This window comes from Carassius auratus, chromosome 28 (assembly GCF_003368295.1).
Source record: "Carassius auratus strain Wakin chromosome 28, ASM336829v1, whole genome shotgun sequence".
Taxonomy (NCBI): Eukaryota; Metazoa; Chordata; class Actinopteri; order Cypriniformes; family Cyprinidae; genus Carassius; species Carassius auratus.
In genome coordinates, this window is record NC_039270.1 from 23729988 (window position 1) to 23747133 (window position 17146).

At 38.1% G+C, this 17146-nt stretch overlaps 1 protein-coding gene across 4 annotated transcripts; it reads right to left on the minus strand.

Annotated features, from left to right (window-relative positions):
• Positions 1-7813: 7813 nt before the first annotated feature.
• LOC113047272 (MAGUK p55 subfamily member 2-like) lies at positions 7814-17054 on the minus strand. 4 transcript variants are annotated; one of them, XM_026208625.1, is made up of 13 exons: positions 16849-17054; positions 16615-16635; positions 15629-15726; positions 14759-14911; positions 14511-14666; positions 13368-13595; positions 12386-12517; positions 12083-12185; positions 11608-11676; positions 11353-11514; positions 10969-11171; positions 10716-10841; positions 7814-9734 (listed from the first exon to the last, which is right to left on the minus strand). In XM_026208625.1, the coding sequence occupies exons 1-13, from the start codon at positions 16877-16879 to the stop codon at positions 9558-9560; spliced, it is 1659 nt and encodes a 552-aa protein (XP_026064410.1). In that variant the 5' UTR covers positions 16880-17054; the 3' UTR covers positions 7814-9557. The 4 variants fall into 4 exon arrangements, with proteins under 4 accessions (XP_026064410.1, XP_026064409.1, XP_026064412.1 ...); XM_026208624.1 differs by having other exon boundaries at positions 15629-15729; XM_026208627.1 differs by lacking the exon at positions 16615-16635.
• Positions 17055-17146: the final 92 nt, after the last annotated feature.

Sequence of the window (17146 nt, forward strand, 5' to 3'; positions counted from 1 at the left end):
CAACATAAATGTTTTTTAGGTTTCATACATTTAAATATACATAATCACTAGTAAAACAATACATTGGTAATTTGTAAAAAAAAAAAAAAAAATGTATATGGAAGCAGCAAAAACTATCTTATCCATTCTTTCAAATGTAATTTGCCGACGTGTTTTATTCAAATATCAGACACACATAGCAGAACAATAAAGTTTACTATTCTTCTCAGAGTTCAACAGCCACTTTCATGTATTTCGGGAGAAACTGTGCTGTACGTTAAATCCGGGTGACAGGACTCTCATGGTACCAAAAGTAGCTATTCTTACATACTAAATTCATAAGGTATATGGGTTCATTGATTGCACAGCTTTAAAATGTTTAAATAATAATAATAAAAAAAACATCAAGTGCATCAGTACATTAAGTTCAAGTTGTCAACACCCTAATTTAAAATATCTTGTCCTGAAATGTTTAAAGGAGCTCTTTGTCCTCGCTGGTAATGATTATTAATTCCTGTTTCCTCAGTTGAATCTGAAGCCCGAGGCCTGTCCTGTGGAAGCCCCTCCAGCATATTCTGAATCCATCTCTCCTTCACCCTCACATTCATGATTATGAGCGCATCTCAAACACTTGGACTGGCTAAAGGAAAAATAAGAATCATATTCTCATGACTTTTCCAAGGACTACTATACTACTCATGCTATCTATGCAAAGGTTTAAATGGTGAGAAAGAAAAGTCACAAAGTCACAAAGAAAAGACTGTTTTGCACAATGAGCAGCAGAACTTGGTTAAAGGTTTAAAAGTATATGTTTTTGTTTTGTGAATATTTATCAATTTTGTACATGCCATAGCTAAACCTTTTTTGTTAACTTTGTGAAATGTGTTCATTTATAATAAATGTTGTAAACTGTTGACCTGTTGTAAATTGTACAGCTGAAACTCTATGATTAAAATAATGTTGTAAACACTGGCTCTTAATAATAACCTTTGAGGATATTTTATTGGTATCGAGAGATAAGAAACGATGTGTCGTTTAAGCCATCTTTTTTCCTGTCACCCTTCATAGTCATCATGCCTCCTGAGCTGCACCCTCAGGAACCAAAGTCCAGCGCTGTGACATCAGAGGTGAAGCTCCGCCTCCTGCATTACCACTGCCATTGTCCTCACAATCCTACACAGACATAAGCTCATGCATTTATTATAACTCATAAAATGTGAACCATATAGTTAAAACAACACCTTTGGAGAATTCACAGCTTTGGCTATTTATGAAGGTGCATTGACAGTTAAATACACACACAGTCACATAAGTGCAATTTTGTTAGTAAACACAATATGTAAAACCAAGAGATCTAAATAAATGCATGCATATATATATATATATATATATATATATATATATATATATATAGAAAAAAGCAACATAACTGTTAGGGACCAATCAAGCTCGGTCCCATCCACCAGTCAGCGTTCACACTCACCTGAGTATTGATCAGCACCTGTTCCCAATCAGCACCGTCATGGATCCAACACAACCAGAAATCACTCCAGTGCAGAGCACAGCTGGCCATTCCAACGCTTCCGCATCATCCGCTCCTTCGCTGATGTACATTACAAGCCCGACATCTAGACCAGCGCCCTTCTCTGGCAGGGCGGAGGATTGCAATGGTTTTCTGCTTCAATGTTCACTGGCCCTGGAACAGCAACCACATCAATATTCCACAGAGAGATCCAAGATATCTTTTATTGTGCAACAATTCTGGTTCTGCCGGCCAGTGGGAGATTCCTCCGTCAGCGATCAGCTCCTGCAGCTCCGGCAGGGAAAAGATTCAGTATCTGAGTATTCATTGAAATTCAGCGATCCCAAGTTTTGTTACCGTGAAATTCCGAACCAGGTTTTCACTCCTCATATGAATCTCACTGAACAAGTGGAAACACAAGGGATGGAGCGGATGTAAGTTGACACCAGCAGATTATCCCAAGCAGAGAGGAAACGTCGCTATGAACTCAAGCTCTGTTTATATTGTGGAAATCCAGGCCATTTTCTACGATTATGTCCATCTCGTCCTCCTCGCTTGGTGGTGAGTTCGATTTTCAATACCCCCTCCGTATCCTCTCCACTCACGATCTCAGTGACATTAATGTCCCCTAGTTTCAACGTTTCAGTCTCTGCCATTATTGATTCCGGGTCTGCAGGGGATTTCATCTCGGGAGAATTATCGTCCAGACTCAACCTCAAGAGGATCACCACTCCGAAGCCATACTCCATCCACGCCGTAACTGGAGAGATCATCAATAAGGGGTATGTCAACTACCAAATCAAACCAGTTATATTGTGTGTAGAGAGAGACCACCAGGAATGTTTTCATCCTTTTATTCTTGAAAATTGTCAAACAGACATTATCCTAGGTCGTCCATGGCTGATTCGTCATCAACCTGAGATCGACTGGAAAATGGGTAAAATCATTCACTGGGGTTGCAAGTGCTGCTTAACATGCTTAAATGATCATCCTCAAATTACAAATAAATTATCTAACTCGGTTCATGTGAATTCGACCTCAATTGAAAGTCCCAGCGAGAAACTTTCAGTGATCATACCTCCATGCTATTCTTCCTTTGCCGACGTCTTTAGCCCTGTGGAGGCCTCCAAACTACCTCCACATAGACCTTGGGACTGCGCTATTGAGTTAATGCCGGGTGAATCTGTTCCCAGAGGTCGAATATACTCTTTATCCATTCCTGAACAAGAAGCCATGCAGAAATATGTCCAAGAGGCCCTACAGCAGGGGTACATTCGACCTTCCACTTCTCCTGCAGCTGCCAGTTTCTTTTTTGTTCCTAAAAAGGATGGAGGATTAAGGCCTTGGTATAGATTACCGAGCCCTAAATAAGATTACGGTTAAGTTCAGCTATCCCCTCCCTCTTGTGCCTTCTGCTCTAGAACAGCTCAGAGAGGCTAACATGTTCACCAAACTGGACTTGAGGAGCGCCTATAACCTGATCAGAATTCGGGAAGGTGATGAGTGGAAAACCGCGTTCATAACACCAGCAGGGCACTACGAGTATCTGGTCATGCCTTATGGGTTGGTAAATGCTCCCTCAGTCTTCCAGAGTTTTATGGATGAGGTGCTTCGAGACTTCTTGAATCGTTTTGTGTTAGTCTATATTGATGACATCCTCATCTTCTCCAAAGATCCCTCCGACCATCAACACCACGTCTCTCAAGTGCTCCAACGACTTCGGGAATTCTCACTGTTCCTCAAAGCGGAGAAATGCACATTTCATCAGGAATCTGTTGACTTCCTGGGATATCATCTGAGCAGGAAAGGGGTGGAAATGGATGATGGTAAAATCAAGGCAATCACCACATGGCCCGTTCCCAAATCTGTGAAGGAGTTACAACGATTTCTTGGCTTTGCGAACTTCTATCGTCGATTCATTGATAAGTATAGTATGATAACAGCCCCATTGACCTCCCTTCTGAAAGGAAAACCCAAAGTCCTCAATTGGAATCCAGAGGCCCAAAGAACATTCACTGCCTTGAAGACCGCATTTACCACAGCCCCATTGCTCTGTCATCCAAACCCCGATAAAGTATTCATCCTGGAAGTCGATGCATCAACTACAGGAGTTGGAGCCATACTCTCACAACATCAAAAAAATTCAACCAAACCCATGCCTTGTGCTTTCTTCTCGAAGAAGTTGTCCTCAGCAGAGAGCAATTATGACATTGGGAATCGAGAACTTTTAGCAGTTAAACTTACACTTGAGGAGTGGAGACACTGGTTAGAGGGGGCCAGACACCCATTCATAGTGTTAACAGACCATAAAAACTTACAGTATCTGAAGGAAGCAAAGAGACTGAACCCCCGTCAGGCTAGATGGGCTTTGTTTTTTACCCACTTCCATTCCACGATCTCTTATCGTCCCGGGTCAAGAAACACTAGAGTGGATGCATTGTCACGTATCCATTCCCCAGAAGAAGTTACAGGCGAACCCGAAACCATTCTTCCTGCCAAGATATTCGTCAATCCCATTCAATGGGACCTAAATGATCAGCTACAGGAAGCATCAAGAGGTCTACCTACCCTTCCTGAATGCCCTCCAGGCAAGACTTATGTTCCCGAAGCTTTCCGCATAGCTTTGATCTCCTCTGCTCATTCCTCAGTAGGGACTGGCCATCTCGGGGCTACTAAGACCTGCGCAGCGATCCAACAAAAGTATTGGTGGCCAGGTATGCACCAAGAGGTTAAGGAATTCATCCAAGGTTGCCGACTCTGTGCTATGACCAAGGTTCCTCGACACTTACCCTCAGGGAAGCTGTTACCACTACCCAGTCCACAACATCCCTGGTCCCACCTCGGAGTAGATTTCGTCACTGATCTACCATCCTCTGAAGGGAATACATGTATTTGTGTTGCCATCGACAGGTTCTCTAAAGCCTGTAAACTAATTCCCCTCAAGGGTCTCCCTACAGCCTTTAAAACTGCAGAATTACTCTTCGAGCACGTATTCCGAAACTTTGGAATCCCGGAGGACATTGTGTCTGATAGAGGACCGCAGTTCATCTCTAGGGTTTGGCGAGCTTTCTTCTCACTCCTGAATGTAACAGTCTGTTATCCTAACAGATTTTGCTTCTTCCCATTAAAACCGATGGAAGCATAATTTGGAAGCAAAATACTTTATAAACATGTCCACCTACCCCAACCCTAACCTATTATTACAGTAGGATAAATACAGTGTTGGTAGCATAATCTGATAGGAAGCATTATTTGTTAGAACACCAGGATAAGCATCACAGTATATTAAGAGGCGTAACACTTGAGGTATTCGGCCAGTCACACCACACTGAACAGCTGGCCAATCAAAGCACACCTCGCTTTTCAGACCGATGAGCTTTGTAAAAAACGTGTGGGAAATAATGCTTTTTAACCTTAAACCACATAAACACATTGCATTACACCAAATACACAAAACAATGTTCTTTTTAGCAACATCATATGACCCCCTTTAAGAAAATATAGGATGATGATAATCAAACTGCATAAATTCAGAACATTTCAGTTTGTGGCATGCTTTATATTACATGCAAATTTAAAAGGTTTGAGAGTTCTAGAATAGAAAAAAACTGTCTTATCAATTTTTACCGTCATCCTCATTTCTCATGCCACATAATCTATAGAAGTGTAAAAGCTTTTAATGTGTCTGTGTTGTAAGTGTAATGGAATGTTTACTGGTACAAAGGTCTACAGAGTACTGTACCTGTGCATCATGTCTTACGTAGACTATTGTTCTTGTGTATCATGGCTTAAGTCAGTGGAGAAAAACCATAAAACACACCCATGTCATCATATCTTGACATGATTAAAATATTCTCAGAAAGGCCACCAATGATCTGCCATCATCCACTTCTACTATATGACCAACTGAACCATAAAAATATAGACATTTCCTGTTTGCTTGTAGTTTACTTTATAAAATACATTTCAGATGAAAATTGAATAAATGAATGGAAGACTGTGGGTCCAGTGAGGTAAATTCATGCATGGCCTCTCACTGTTTTTCTCAGAGCGACTGGGTCAATAAAAGTAAATGGCTGAAAATATCTGAAAGGTCAACTTGACACTTTTGCAGAGAATGACTTGCTTTCAGGCTATAAATGATCTTCTCTTAATGAACAGTTTGGTCATTTTAAACATTTCTGCTTTCATACAGTATCTGCATTTCTACAGGTTATCCAAGAAGTTGCCTCTTTACTAGAATACATCCTGTTTCCACCTCCACACGTGTGGGAAGATAAATCAGGTTAGTGATGAGAGTGGCAATAAGAAGTTACATTTATTTTGCATAAGTGAGTTCAAGGAAGAGGGTTAAAGGGTTAGTTCACCCAAAAATTATCATTCTGTCTTCAGTTACTCACAACCTGTATGTGTCTTGCTCTCTTGTTAATATTTAGTTAGTGTTTTATAATATAGTGTGGTCTCTTGTACCTTATGCTTAAAGGGTTAGTTCACCCAAAAATTACTCACCCTGGTTGTCTATGAAGGCTCAGAAAGCCCTCAGAGTCCATCGAAAATGAACGAAGGTCTTACGGGTTTGGAACGACATGAGGGTGAGTATTTGAGTCATTCCACAAAACCACTACGATTTGCAGAGGCCGTTTTGGGCAAAGAAATCACACCCCGGTCACACTCAACCCCGTCATTTATCTGATCATAAAGGGGTTGTGAGATTGTGATGGGTTGTGTTTGTAACAATTTGGATCTGAAGTTATCCAGTAATATAAATGAATTATTATATCTGATCAAGAATCTTAAACCAAATGCATATGTTGAATGTGTCTGTCAAAGCTATGCATGTGTATGTGCACACGTGTGTTCTGCCGAGATTTTCACATTTGTTCTGTAAATTCTACAATCAATACCCCATAATGACAATGTGAACGAAGTTATTAAAACAACAACAACAACAACAAACAAAAAACACACATGTACATAAGTATTCACACCCTTTGCTCAATACTTTGTTAAAGCACCCCTGGCAGAAATTACAGCCTCAAGTCATTTTAAAGGATGATCCTTTTTTTATTTTTTATCTTGGCTGTGTGCGTAGGGTTGTTGTTCTGTTGGAAGGTGAACTTCCTGCCCAGTCTGAGATTTTGAATCATTATCATTAATGCTATCTCAATATATTGGTGCACTAAGCTTTTTTTTTTTCCTACTCTGACGAGTCCCTCGGTTCCTGTCGCTGAAAAACAGCCCCACAGCATTTATATCTGTTTCTCTTGGTAACATAATAAAATACAGTGAATGAGTAAAAAACAACTATTTATATGTTAAGCTGTATTTGACTCTTCAACCCTGTTACCATCTTTAACCCTGTTACCCTAGTCTTAACCCCATCACACCTAGATTTGTATTATTTATTTTTTTAAGTTTATGAAAAAGTAATTTAATGTTTGTTGAACTCAGTCTGAAATGTTCAGAGCAATCATAAGAAAACTGATTTTAGTTCAAATTCTGAAGTTCTGAACCGCCTTCTTTGATCAAAAATGATGAGGTTGCTGTTACAAAAAAAATATATTGCAATAATACTTTATTATAGCCAAAGCGTGAGATTTTATGTAACTTTTATATTCACAAATACTGAATTAGTGTGAGGGACATCTGATTAATAGGAAAATGTTGATTTCATTATCATCGGGGTTGAAGATTAATAGTGTCCATATCTTAAAATAATGACCAATAATAATAGGGATTTTTTTGCCTGAGGTGGGAAAATATGCTTTTTAGGAAATGAAATATGTAATTAGTGCTGTGGGATGAATTTTATCGTGTTGCTCTTTTGGCCTTCAGCCTCTGAAGTGTATGTCATTGTGGGACAAACTCTGCCCTCTGCTGGTGAAAGCGGAAGTGACGGTGAACAAACAATTATGTGAACCAATCTAAATTTAAGATGATAAATAAGTAAATATCTTCATGTTTCCCTTTCGGAGACAGAAAAACAATATATCATAGGACTTATATTTATGACTTAATTTCACATTTGCTTTTAAATATAATGCTTATTCAAAAATCTTAAAGTTAATCGGTGTATAAAATACTGACTTTGTTAAATTCATTCAATTAATGGTTAATTAACACATTATTTCTCCAAACATTTTATTTCAGAAATCAGGCAATTTACAGATTGTTCTTCTAATCATTCATCGATTTTGCACATGAAACATGACTACTACTGTATATACAGTATCTGCCTCTAGCTTAGTCCATTATCTGATATGTAAAAAAAACCTAATATCAATATCAAAACTTAAATCCTAACACCGCACACACAGATAATAAATGATAAAAAAAACTAATAAATAAACGATAGCTGCCAATATTCAAGCCAAATATCATTGACATGAATTATAATCAGTGAAAATAAACAGAAGAATACTGAAGAATGATCATTCGTAATAAAAAAGTAGAGAGGGTTTGTCCGTAAGAAAAAGATATTTTCATCCAATAAGCATATACAGCATTAGAATAAATTGCTATGAATTAGAGCAGATACACAGATTACATGCAGTCACAACATTTTACACTGAGAGCATATTCATACATATTGATATAAAGGTGTTAATGCCATTCTATAGCACTGTTCTTCCCTTCAATTCACAGGTTCGTGTCCAATTTAAATGTAAAAATGAGGTTTGGTCCTTTTTCGAATCAATAAATAAATAGGTATATACTGTTATAACATATCTAAATATATAAATATAGTTCACAATGTTGGTGATCTGCAAAAAGATCCATCTGAAATGAATTATATGCTGCATTCAGTGACCTTCTGCACAGTTTATTGTGTGCAAATATTATCTGCCTGCTGTTTCTGTTTGTTAATGATCACATTTCCATATATTCCTGTGCTAAATTCAGAAAGAATGGTGCTGTAATATGGATGTATATGAAAAAAAAAACTGTACAAAAGTCATGTGCCTGACACAACAACAGGAGCTGAGCAAAATAGAGCCTTATGATAAAAATATAATTCAGAGATGAAACACTGTCCAAACACCTACCACAAACAGAATTGATGTAGACCTGTACTAAACTGTGGGCTTGAAATCAAAATTATGTTTTAAAAACGTAACTTGTTAAAATACTTGAGAAGCAAATCTGCATAAGATGTGTTTTTAGAGAATAAATACTGTCATTCAAAAGTTTGGGTTCGATTCAGATTTGTTTTCTTATGCATGATGGCTACATTTATTTGATAAACAATACAGCAAAGCAGCAGCAGTTGTGTAATATTATTACAATTTCCTTTGTTTTTAAGTTTTTATTTTAACATGTAATTTACTCCAGTGATATTAAAGCTGAATTCAGCATCATTCCTCCAGTCTTCAGTGTCTGCTCAGGAAACATATCTTATATTGTCAGTTGTGCTGCTTAAATGTTTTTGTGGAAATCGTGATTCATTTTTTTAGGATGTAGAGAGTTCAAAAGTACAGCTCTTATTTTAATAGAAATCTTTTGTGACATATAAATGTCTTTACTGTCAATTTTAATCAATTATTCAAGTATTAATTTATTAAAATAATATTGACCCCAAACTTTTGAACAGATCTTTTTTTGTTTGTTTATTTGATCGTTTGTTTGTTTTAACCCAATAAATCTAACAACCTTTTGAAAAGATTACATTAAAAAAATATATAATACAGTTTTGTCTTACAGTTCTGCATCTGAAATAAATGTATCTTTCTTTTTAACTTAATTGTTAAAGGATGTTCAGATATTTGTGTAAAATTAAAGAAAAAATTATTTCACATTTCAAAAAACATCTGAACTGAAACTTGAATGTTTACTGAACAAAAAGATGAGACTGTACTTCAATTCTGACACGAGTTATCTATAACCTGTTTTTGTAGGGTAGATAGTGATTTCACACACACGCACACACACACACACACACACACACACACACACACACACACTCATGTAAGCTCTCTGATCAGTGAACACCCCTGGCATGAGGTTAACACTGTTATAAAGTGTCACATGAATCATCCACTAGTTGCTGTAGTGAGCTCTAAAACACCCACCCAACTGGAACCCACTGCTGAGCTCCCTTTAACTCCTCTAAGGAGGATTTGAGTTTCCTGTACGCTTGCTCCAAATCGTCATTTACTATGGTGAGGTCGAAGTAGTGTCCGTACACTCTCTGAATCTTGGCGCTCTCATCCACCGTCCTCTTCAGTTCTGCGTCCTGTTGAGATGAGACGGATGAAGATTTTTAGGATGGGCAAAACTTCAGTTTCAAGCAAACCATGTTTAGTATACAGCGACTAAGTGGGATTTAAAGGGATAGTTCACACAATTAAATTCACCCCTTGATTTACTCACCCTCAAGCCTTCCCTAGTTATATATGACTTTATTTTTTCTGATGAATACAATTTTTTTTGTATTTAAAAAAAAAATGTCCTGGCACTTCCAAGCTTTGTTATGGAAGTGAATGGGTGTTGAAATTTTGAAGTCCAATAAAGTCTGTCCATCCATCATAAAAATTGCCCCACACAGCTCTAGGGGGTTAATAAAAGCCTCCTGAAGCAAAGCGATGTATCTGTGTAAGAAAAATATCCATTTTTACAACTGGTTACACTTTATTTTAAGGTGTCCTTGTTACAGGGTTCATCTTCACCAAAGCTCTCGGACTAAATCTAAAATATCTTAAACTGTGTTTCGAAGATAAACGGAGGTCTCACGGGTTTGTAATGACATGAGGGTGAGTCATTAATGACATCATTTTCATTTTTGGGTGAACTAACCCTTTAGGCACTAAGTAACATTAAATGAATACATGTACTTACTATATGGTTAGGGTTATTTGCATGTAATTATGCATAATTTATTGTCATTGTAATAGTATGAACATGTAACGTGTAACAAGGACACCTTAAAATAAAGCATTACCGTACAACTTTATAAACTGTAATCTCTAGCCGGCTAGTCTCGCTAAAACCAAGTTTTGTATACAGAAAAGTCTCCTCTTGACTTGAATTGAACTAATATTCATACTCATAATTTGTGATCAGTGTTTTGTTTTGCTCCAAACCTAAAGTATTGAAGATCAAGGACATTTTTTATTATAACTTTGACTGTATTCATCTGAAAGGCCTGGGATGGCTTGAGGGGGAGTAAATCATGGGGTAATTTACATTTTAGGGTGAACTATCCCTTTAAACTTACTGTTCGGTGTTTGGTCACTCCTGCCTCCACCCCAGATCTGTTCATGGCCTTCAGCACCTCAAACTCTGGGGCTTTGATGAACACCACATACGGCAAAAACTCTGATGTCCTGAGGACTTTTAGGGCCTATGGCAAAAACAAATTTAAAAAATCAGAATCAAAAAGTGGTTTTCATGAAATACTATAAAACAGCATCTCGTGCTTATGAAATCTCGTAGATGTTGATCTTCTGCTTAGTTAAAGAGACCCTTACCTGTGGGCTGACGTCCAGGATACAGATACGTCCCGCCTCCACGACTTCATGGATGGAGTCATTCTTGGTGCCGTAGAGGTTACCGTCATATTCACCGTGTTCAAGATAGTGGCCAGCTTTAATATCAGCCTCCATCTTACTCCGGGACGTGAAGGCATACATCATGTTCTCTCTGTCTGCTGATTTGGGCTTCCTAGAGGTGTCTGTGGAAAGTTACATTACAGCCCAGATGAATTATTCATTTCTGTTTATTAACAGATTAGCACTAGATTTTAGTTGTGTCCAAAAATCTCTCATAATAAAGGGAAGAAATATTAGCATCAGGACTGAGTCTGAACCCCAGAGTAATGAAAACTGTGCCTAATACCCCCAGAGAGGACTCACAGGGGACGGTGGTGCCATAGTGCTGAGGGTCTGACACTAGCAACTTATTCTTCAGACTTCGTCGGCCCACTCCAGCTGCACCAATCAGAACCAGCGTCTTCCGGCGAAAGGGTGGGACTTTTGCCACCTCCTCATAGATCAGTAACTCATGCCTGTCAAAATCTGTCAGGGATTAAAAAAGAAAGAATGAAAGATCAAAACAGAAAAGACATGCCGTTTCAAAAAGACATGCATTTGAGTAAAAAGAAAACAAACCTGCATTTTTTGTAGTTAGATACATCATTTTCTTCTTCTTCTTGCCAACCATTCCAGTGCAGAGATTGGCTGTCATACAACACAGAGAAATAAATGTTTTATACACAAATATTTACTGCATTACTGAACCTATAACAAAGTTTGCTTTGCTTTAAGAACATAGACATCGTAAACGTTCATGTTAAATCCACCAGGGGGCAGTATGCACAAATCAACCATTCAAATAGGGTAGGGTTAAAAAACAATAAAACATTTTGAAATTAATGCAGTTCTTTTAAACATTCTGTTCAAAGAATTCTGAAAAAAGCACAACTGTTTTCTTTTCTTTCTTTCTTTTTGAGCAGTAAATCTTTATATTATAATGATTTCTGAAAGACCATGCGATGCAGAAAATTTAGCTTTGCCTCACAGGAGTATATTCTGTATATAAAGACATTTTCCAATTCTATGTTATTATTATTATCACTACAAGTACCTGCTGGTGAAAGGTCAACATCTTTCTTCACAAAAGCTTTCCTCTTCTCCTCCAGAAGTTGACTGGGAATCAGGCCAGCACTGCCTCCCTCGACGTGACGCGCCTGTGGACACATCACGTACAAACAAGTCACTCCACATATTTTTAGCTCGTTGGTTATCATTTCACCAGGCTGATCAACTTTCATAGAGAGATCTTCCATTTTAACTAAAAAGCAGACATGACTTCAGGTCCTCAAAAAAGAAATGAACACATCATTTTTAGCAGAAGGCTACTCTAGTGCTTCTAATTTGACGGACAAACCTGCCACCAGTTCACATCCTCCTGGTTAACAATCTGCAGAATGTCTCCTCTGGAGAACTGTAGCCCCGCCTCCTTGCAAGGGATGAGGTTGTCATTGGCAGGGTCATAATCACAATGACACTTCACAAAAACCTGCAGAGACCAGGATAAGTGTGATCATGATTGAAACACATTAAAGTTACTGATGTGAACTGTTTCCAGTTACTGATTACAAATTACATGATAGGAACTGCTGCTGAGCACAGCTCCATAAAACTGGAAGACTTTACAAATCTACATCACAAGTAATATTTTTTTTAATAATAAAAAAAAAAAAGAATTAGAGCGAATCAATAAATTATGAATTATTTACTGCCATTGTGTGAATAATAAGTAATCAGGTAACCGATAAAAAATAAACAGATTTTTTTAACATTTTACAACATAAAATGTAAAATGTAAGAGTTTCATATTTGGAATCTGATTATGTAATCCAGGTTACATGTAATCAGTTACTACCCCAGCACTGACTATTTCCAATAATTGAAAATCTGAAAATAAGACATTAAACATTAAGAAATTAGGTCAGAGTTTATTCTAAGGCATTTAATATAAATTGATTTAACAGTCCATCTCAAAGTTACAATTGTTTCACCCCATCAGAGAACTATATAAATGCCGTCTGAAATAGTGAAATGCTAATACAACATGTCTGCTGACTGCAACATGCTTTTACATTTAAAAATCTAAATCTTGTCTGATTTGTTCAGACAGTGAACACATCCGGCTTTAACCAAGAGTGAGACTGCTGTGCTCACTCCTTACTCTGGTATCGATGAAACCACGAAAGAGCAGCAGAGAAAAACAAGAGGAAAGTAGGTAGCAGTGATGTGCATATGTCATATCATATGAATCATAATACCAGGTGTAAACGAGGTCATAGGTGTGATGCCCTATGCATGCAAGAACACTGACCATGCCCCGTTGTTTATTTTGAGGGTACCTGTCTGGGGGGATGCGGCTCCTGGTAGCTGGGAAGGATCTTGAGCACCACGCTGCCGCTGGCCTCCTGCAGCATCTCCTGCAGCACACGAGGGTCGTCGCCCACCTCTCGCCCGTTCACCTCTTTGATGATGTCACCCGTGTGGAGCAGTCCCTGCTGGTCGATCATCCCCCCGTGGAGAATACGGGCGATCACCAGCTCTCCGTTCTCAATACGGAACGTCACACCCTGACAAACAACAGGACAACAAGTCAGAAACTAGTCGGAGTGATGCATACTAACACATTTTTGCTATATTCATTGAAGAATTTCATATAATAATATTAACATAGTGTGTTAACATATTTCATTTTATTTTATATATATATATATATATATATATATATATATATATATATATATTCAATAATCATATTATTATGCTGTGTATATATTAGTATTACATATAAATACATACAATAAATTATCATATAATATATAATAAGAACATATCCATAAATTTGGTTGAATAATTAGATAATTATAGTATAATTTAATATAATATTACAGAAATGTGAAAATATCATATTTTACAGCAGAGCCTAACATACATATTGTTTAATACTATCATTATGGTTTGCTCTGAAATATAACATTAGTATTATAATTTAATAATATTTTAAAATGACATTAAATATCATAATTTAATATAACATTACTATTATACGATACAATATCCAATTGTGGCGAGTGGGGTGGGGCCGAGGGATGTGGGAACGAGGAGTGAGGCCAGGTGTAGTGATTGGAGATGAGCTGCACCTGCGCCCCACCGCCGGTCTCGAGTCCCGCGTAGGAGATGGAGGGATATAAAACTGGAGCGACGACCGTGAAGGACGAGAGAGGACCAGGCCTGGGACATATTTTATGTTTTGGTTTTTATTTGCGCGCACCAGTCGTCCGCGAGGAGCTGGCACGCTGTTTTGTATTTATTTTGAATATTAAAATGACTTTTCAAAGATTTTTTTTAAAGTTTCTTTTTATTTCTATGACTTTTCCAGGTATGAAAAAATTAAGTTTTGTTACTGTGGAAGCCAACCTCAAGAAAACGTATAAGAACTTGAGTATGAGAGATATTTTAAAGAAACACCGTGAATGCAGTCTTACCAAATGCTCTCCAGCCACTTTGCGGATGCCCACCATGCGGATGGCATCAGCTGGCACCGGTGCAGTGTTGATGGGCGGCTCCATGAAAGCACAGGGGCTCGAGGGTGGAGTCTCACACGTCTGAGAGGCCACCGAGTCGTGCGTCTCTAACAGAGACTGGTCATCAGAAGTACAGCGCGTCAGACACTGATCAGACTGTCTGTTATTCTCATTTGATTGGTCAGGTTTGCTGATCTGCGGCGGTGTACCTGGAAGTGCGGCTGGTTGAGGATGCGGGACAGCTCTGCGGCCGTGTTGCTGCGGTGTGTGAAGGGGCTCAGCTCTCTCAGGATGTCCTGCACCAGCTCCACATTATTGTCCCTCACGGCCTCCAGCCGTGTCTCCTCCAGACTCTCTGCGCTCTAGAAGATCAGTCGGGTTTAAGAGCCACACTGATTATCAGTTACTGGTTTGTCGTGAAAGAATATTTTACAGACTGATACTGGTAAAAGTCCATCAAAATACATGCAAGAATCAACAACATTTAAATTATGAAAGTGGTCATTACAGAAGTTTATTACAGTCTTTAGTGTCACATGATCCTTCAGAAATCAATGTTGGGTTGGTGCTGAAGAAACATTTCCTTTTATCATTATTAATGCTGAAAACAGTTAACTGGTAACTGATTATACGACCGGTCAATAGTTTGTAAGTAGCAAGATTAGCTTGCTAATGTAGCACAGTTTCCATAAATTCAGCAGCAAACCTTCCGCATTTATAATGATAAGAACCATTATTAATAGTTGATTATCAATAATAACTGAGTACCAAAGTTTTTTAAGACTGAAATAATAGCTGCTGAAATTTCAGGACATTTTAAAACAAATGAAAATGTTAAATTGTAATAATATATTTAACAATATAAACTGTTTTACTGTACTTCTGGTGAAATAAATACAGCTGTAGTAAGCATTAGAGACTCTACAAATCTTAATTATTCCACATTTTTGACAGGTGGTATACATTCATTTGAAATCAAAATTTCATAAATGTATTAACTTGTATAAGTGTAACTTAAAGTAATTAAATAATTTTTGGGACAGTTAATGACTGCGGTATGTTTTGGGCTGAAGACTGACCACTGGGCTCTCCATGATGCCCTTGAGGAAGATGAGGTCCAGGTCATTGGCCGTGGTGGAGCTGGTGCTGTCACTCAGTGTGTCCAGCACCTGCGGCACTGCTGGGGGAAACACAGAGACCTGGTCATACACTGTACTGTCTGATCAAACACCACACTCACGCAGTCTGTTCTATACATGCATCTTACCATCTGGACAGTACAGCTCAAATGTATATGAAATATGTATTTTGTGAAGCCTTCTCTAACTATGCCTTTAACTACTGAAATATGACTAATCGTGGATATGATAAGATGAAGATGCGCTTAAACTACAAGACTGACCTCTTAGGGTAGATATATTCAGAATCACACAGTATTATTATTAGCAGACACTGCAGGCACAAACATGTGGATCTCCAGGGAATGATATCACTGAAGCTGGGTGTCCGTGTGTGTGTGTGTGTGTGTTTTGTGTCAGCCATCTGTGGCACAAGGGTGTCCATGTTTATAAAGTACAGCGCCAGGAAAATCCTCACAGCAAACAGTCCAATTACCTTTAGTGACCATCATTTCTGTGATTCATCTGCTGTGATCTGTACTGTTTTGGCTCGACATCAAATTCTTAGAATGAAACAACTTTGTTGCGGCTACTGTTTACGCCACGGGCACAAAGCAACACTAGTGCGCTGAAATGATGCTAAGCCATCTGCATTAGGGTCCAAAGACGTGCAAAGGAAACACATATGCTGTAAATAAATGCTTTTTATAAACTTTATTTAAAAGCTTTTTTCATTCAAACAAATGGATTTAAACTTGTTTTGTTTGACTACACATCACATTAAAGCACTTTTGGTCATACATTCATCTTTATTTGACAAATAGCAAAAAAATAAAATAAAATAAAAAATAATGGGGGGCATTTAGGATGGACTAACTATAACGTTAAATTGAGCAGGACAGATAAGCTTGATCATTTAAAATGGTTAAAAGCATGATTTTCCTCACCGTTATTTCCATCACAGAATGCTGTTGGACACAATGCATGATTAGAAATGTGGTGGAAATATGAAAAAGTGACAAAAATGAATCTCCTGTGATGTCTGTATTTTCACTTTTGGACATTGTTATCGGATACATTAAAGGAACATTCAATGGTGAGAATGTAAAAAGTGTGTTTTATATGTGTATTTTGTAAAGTTCCACAGGGCCACGAACGCTCTTATTGATGATGATACTTACCATGCTCCGTGCCGGTGGCTGCCACAGGCATGATGCTTGAAATCTGCAACCAGAGAGATTTAACATCATCATTACGAACAGAGCGCAGAGTAAGTATAAGCAAAAGAAAGATGGGGAATGAAAAGAAATGTAAAAGAGTGGGGGCAGTGGGGGCATTTACTAGAAAGATGTGGCTGGTATTACAATATATACAATGAAATGAGATATGCTGTCTGTGTGTGTGTGTGTGGGGGGGGGGGGTGCGGGTTGCTTAGACTCAGCCCTATCCTCCAAATGAAAAGCATGACAGGGAGCAGGT

What these genes read in the sequence shown, in the direction of transcription:
- LOC113047272 (XM_026208624.1), bottom strand. Translation starts at nt 16,879, where the DNA reads ATGCCTGTGGCAGCCACCGGCACGGAGCATG. An exon ending in ATTCTGTGATGGAAATAACG is followed by an intron (nt 15,730 to 16,614) that starts GTGAGGAAAATC and finishes TGTTTCCCCCAG; the next exon opens with CAGTGCCGCAGGTGCTGGAC. An exon ending in CTATGGCACCACCGTCCCCT is followed by an intron (nt 11,172 to 11,352) that starts GTGAGTCCTCTC and finishes AACTTTCCACAG; the next exon opens with ACACCTCTAGGAAGCCCAAA.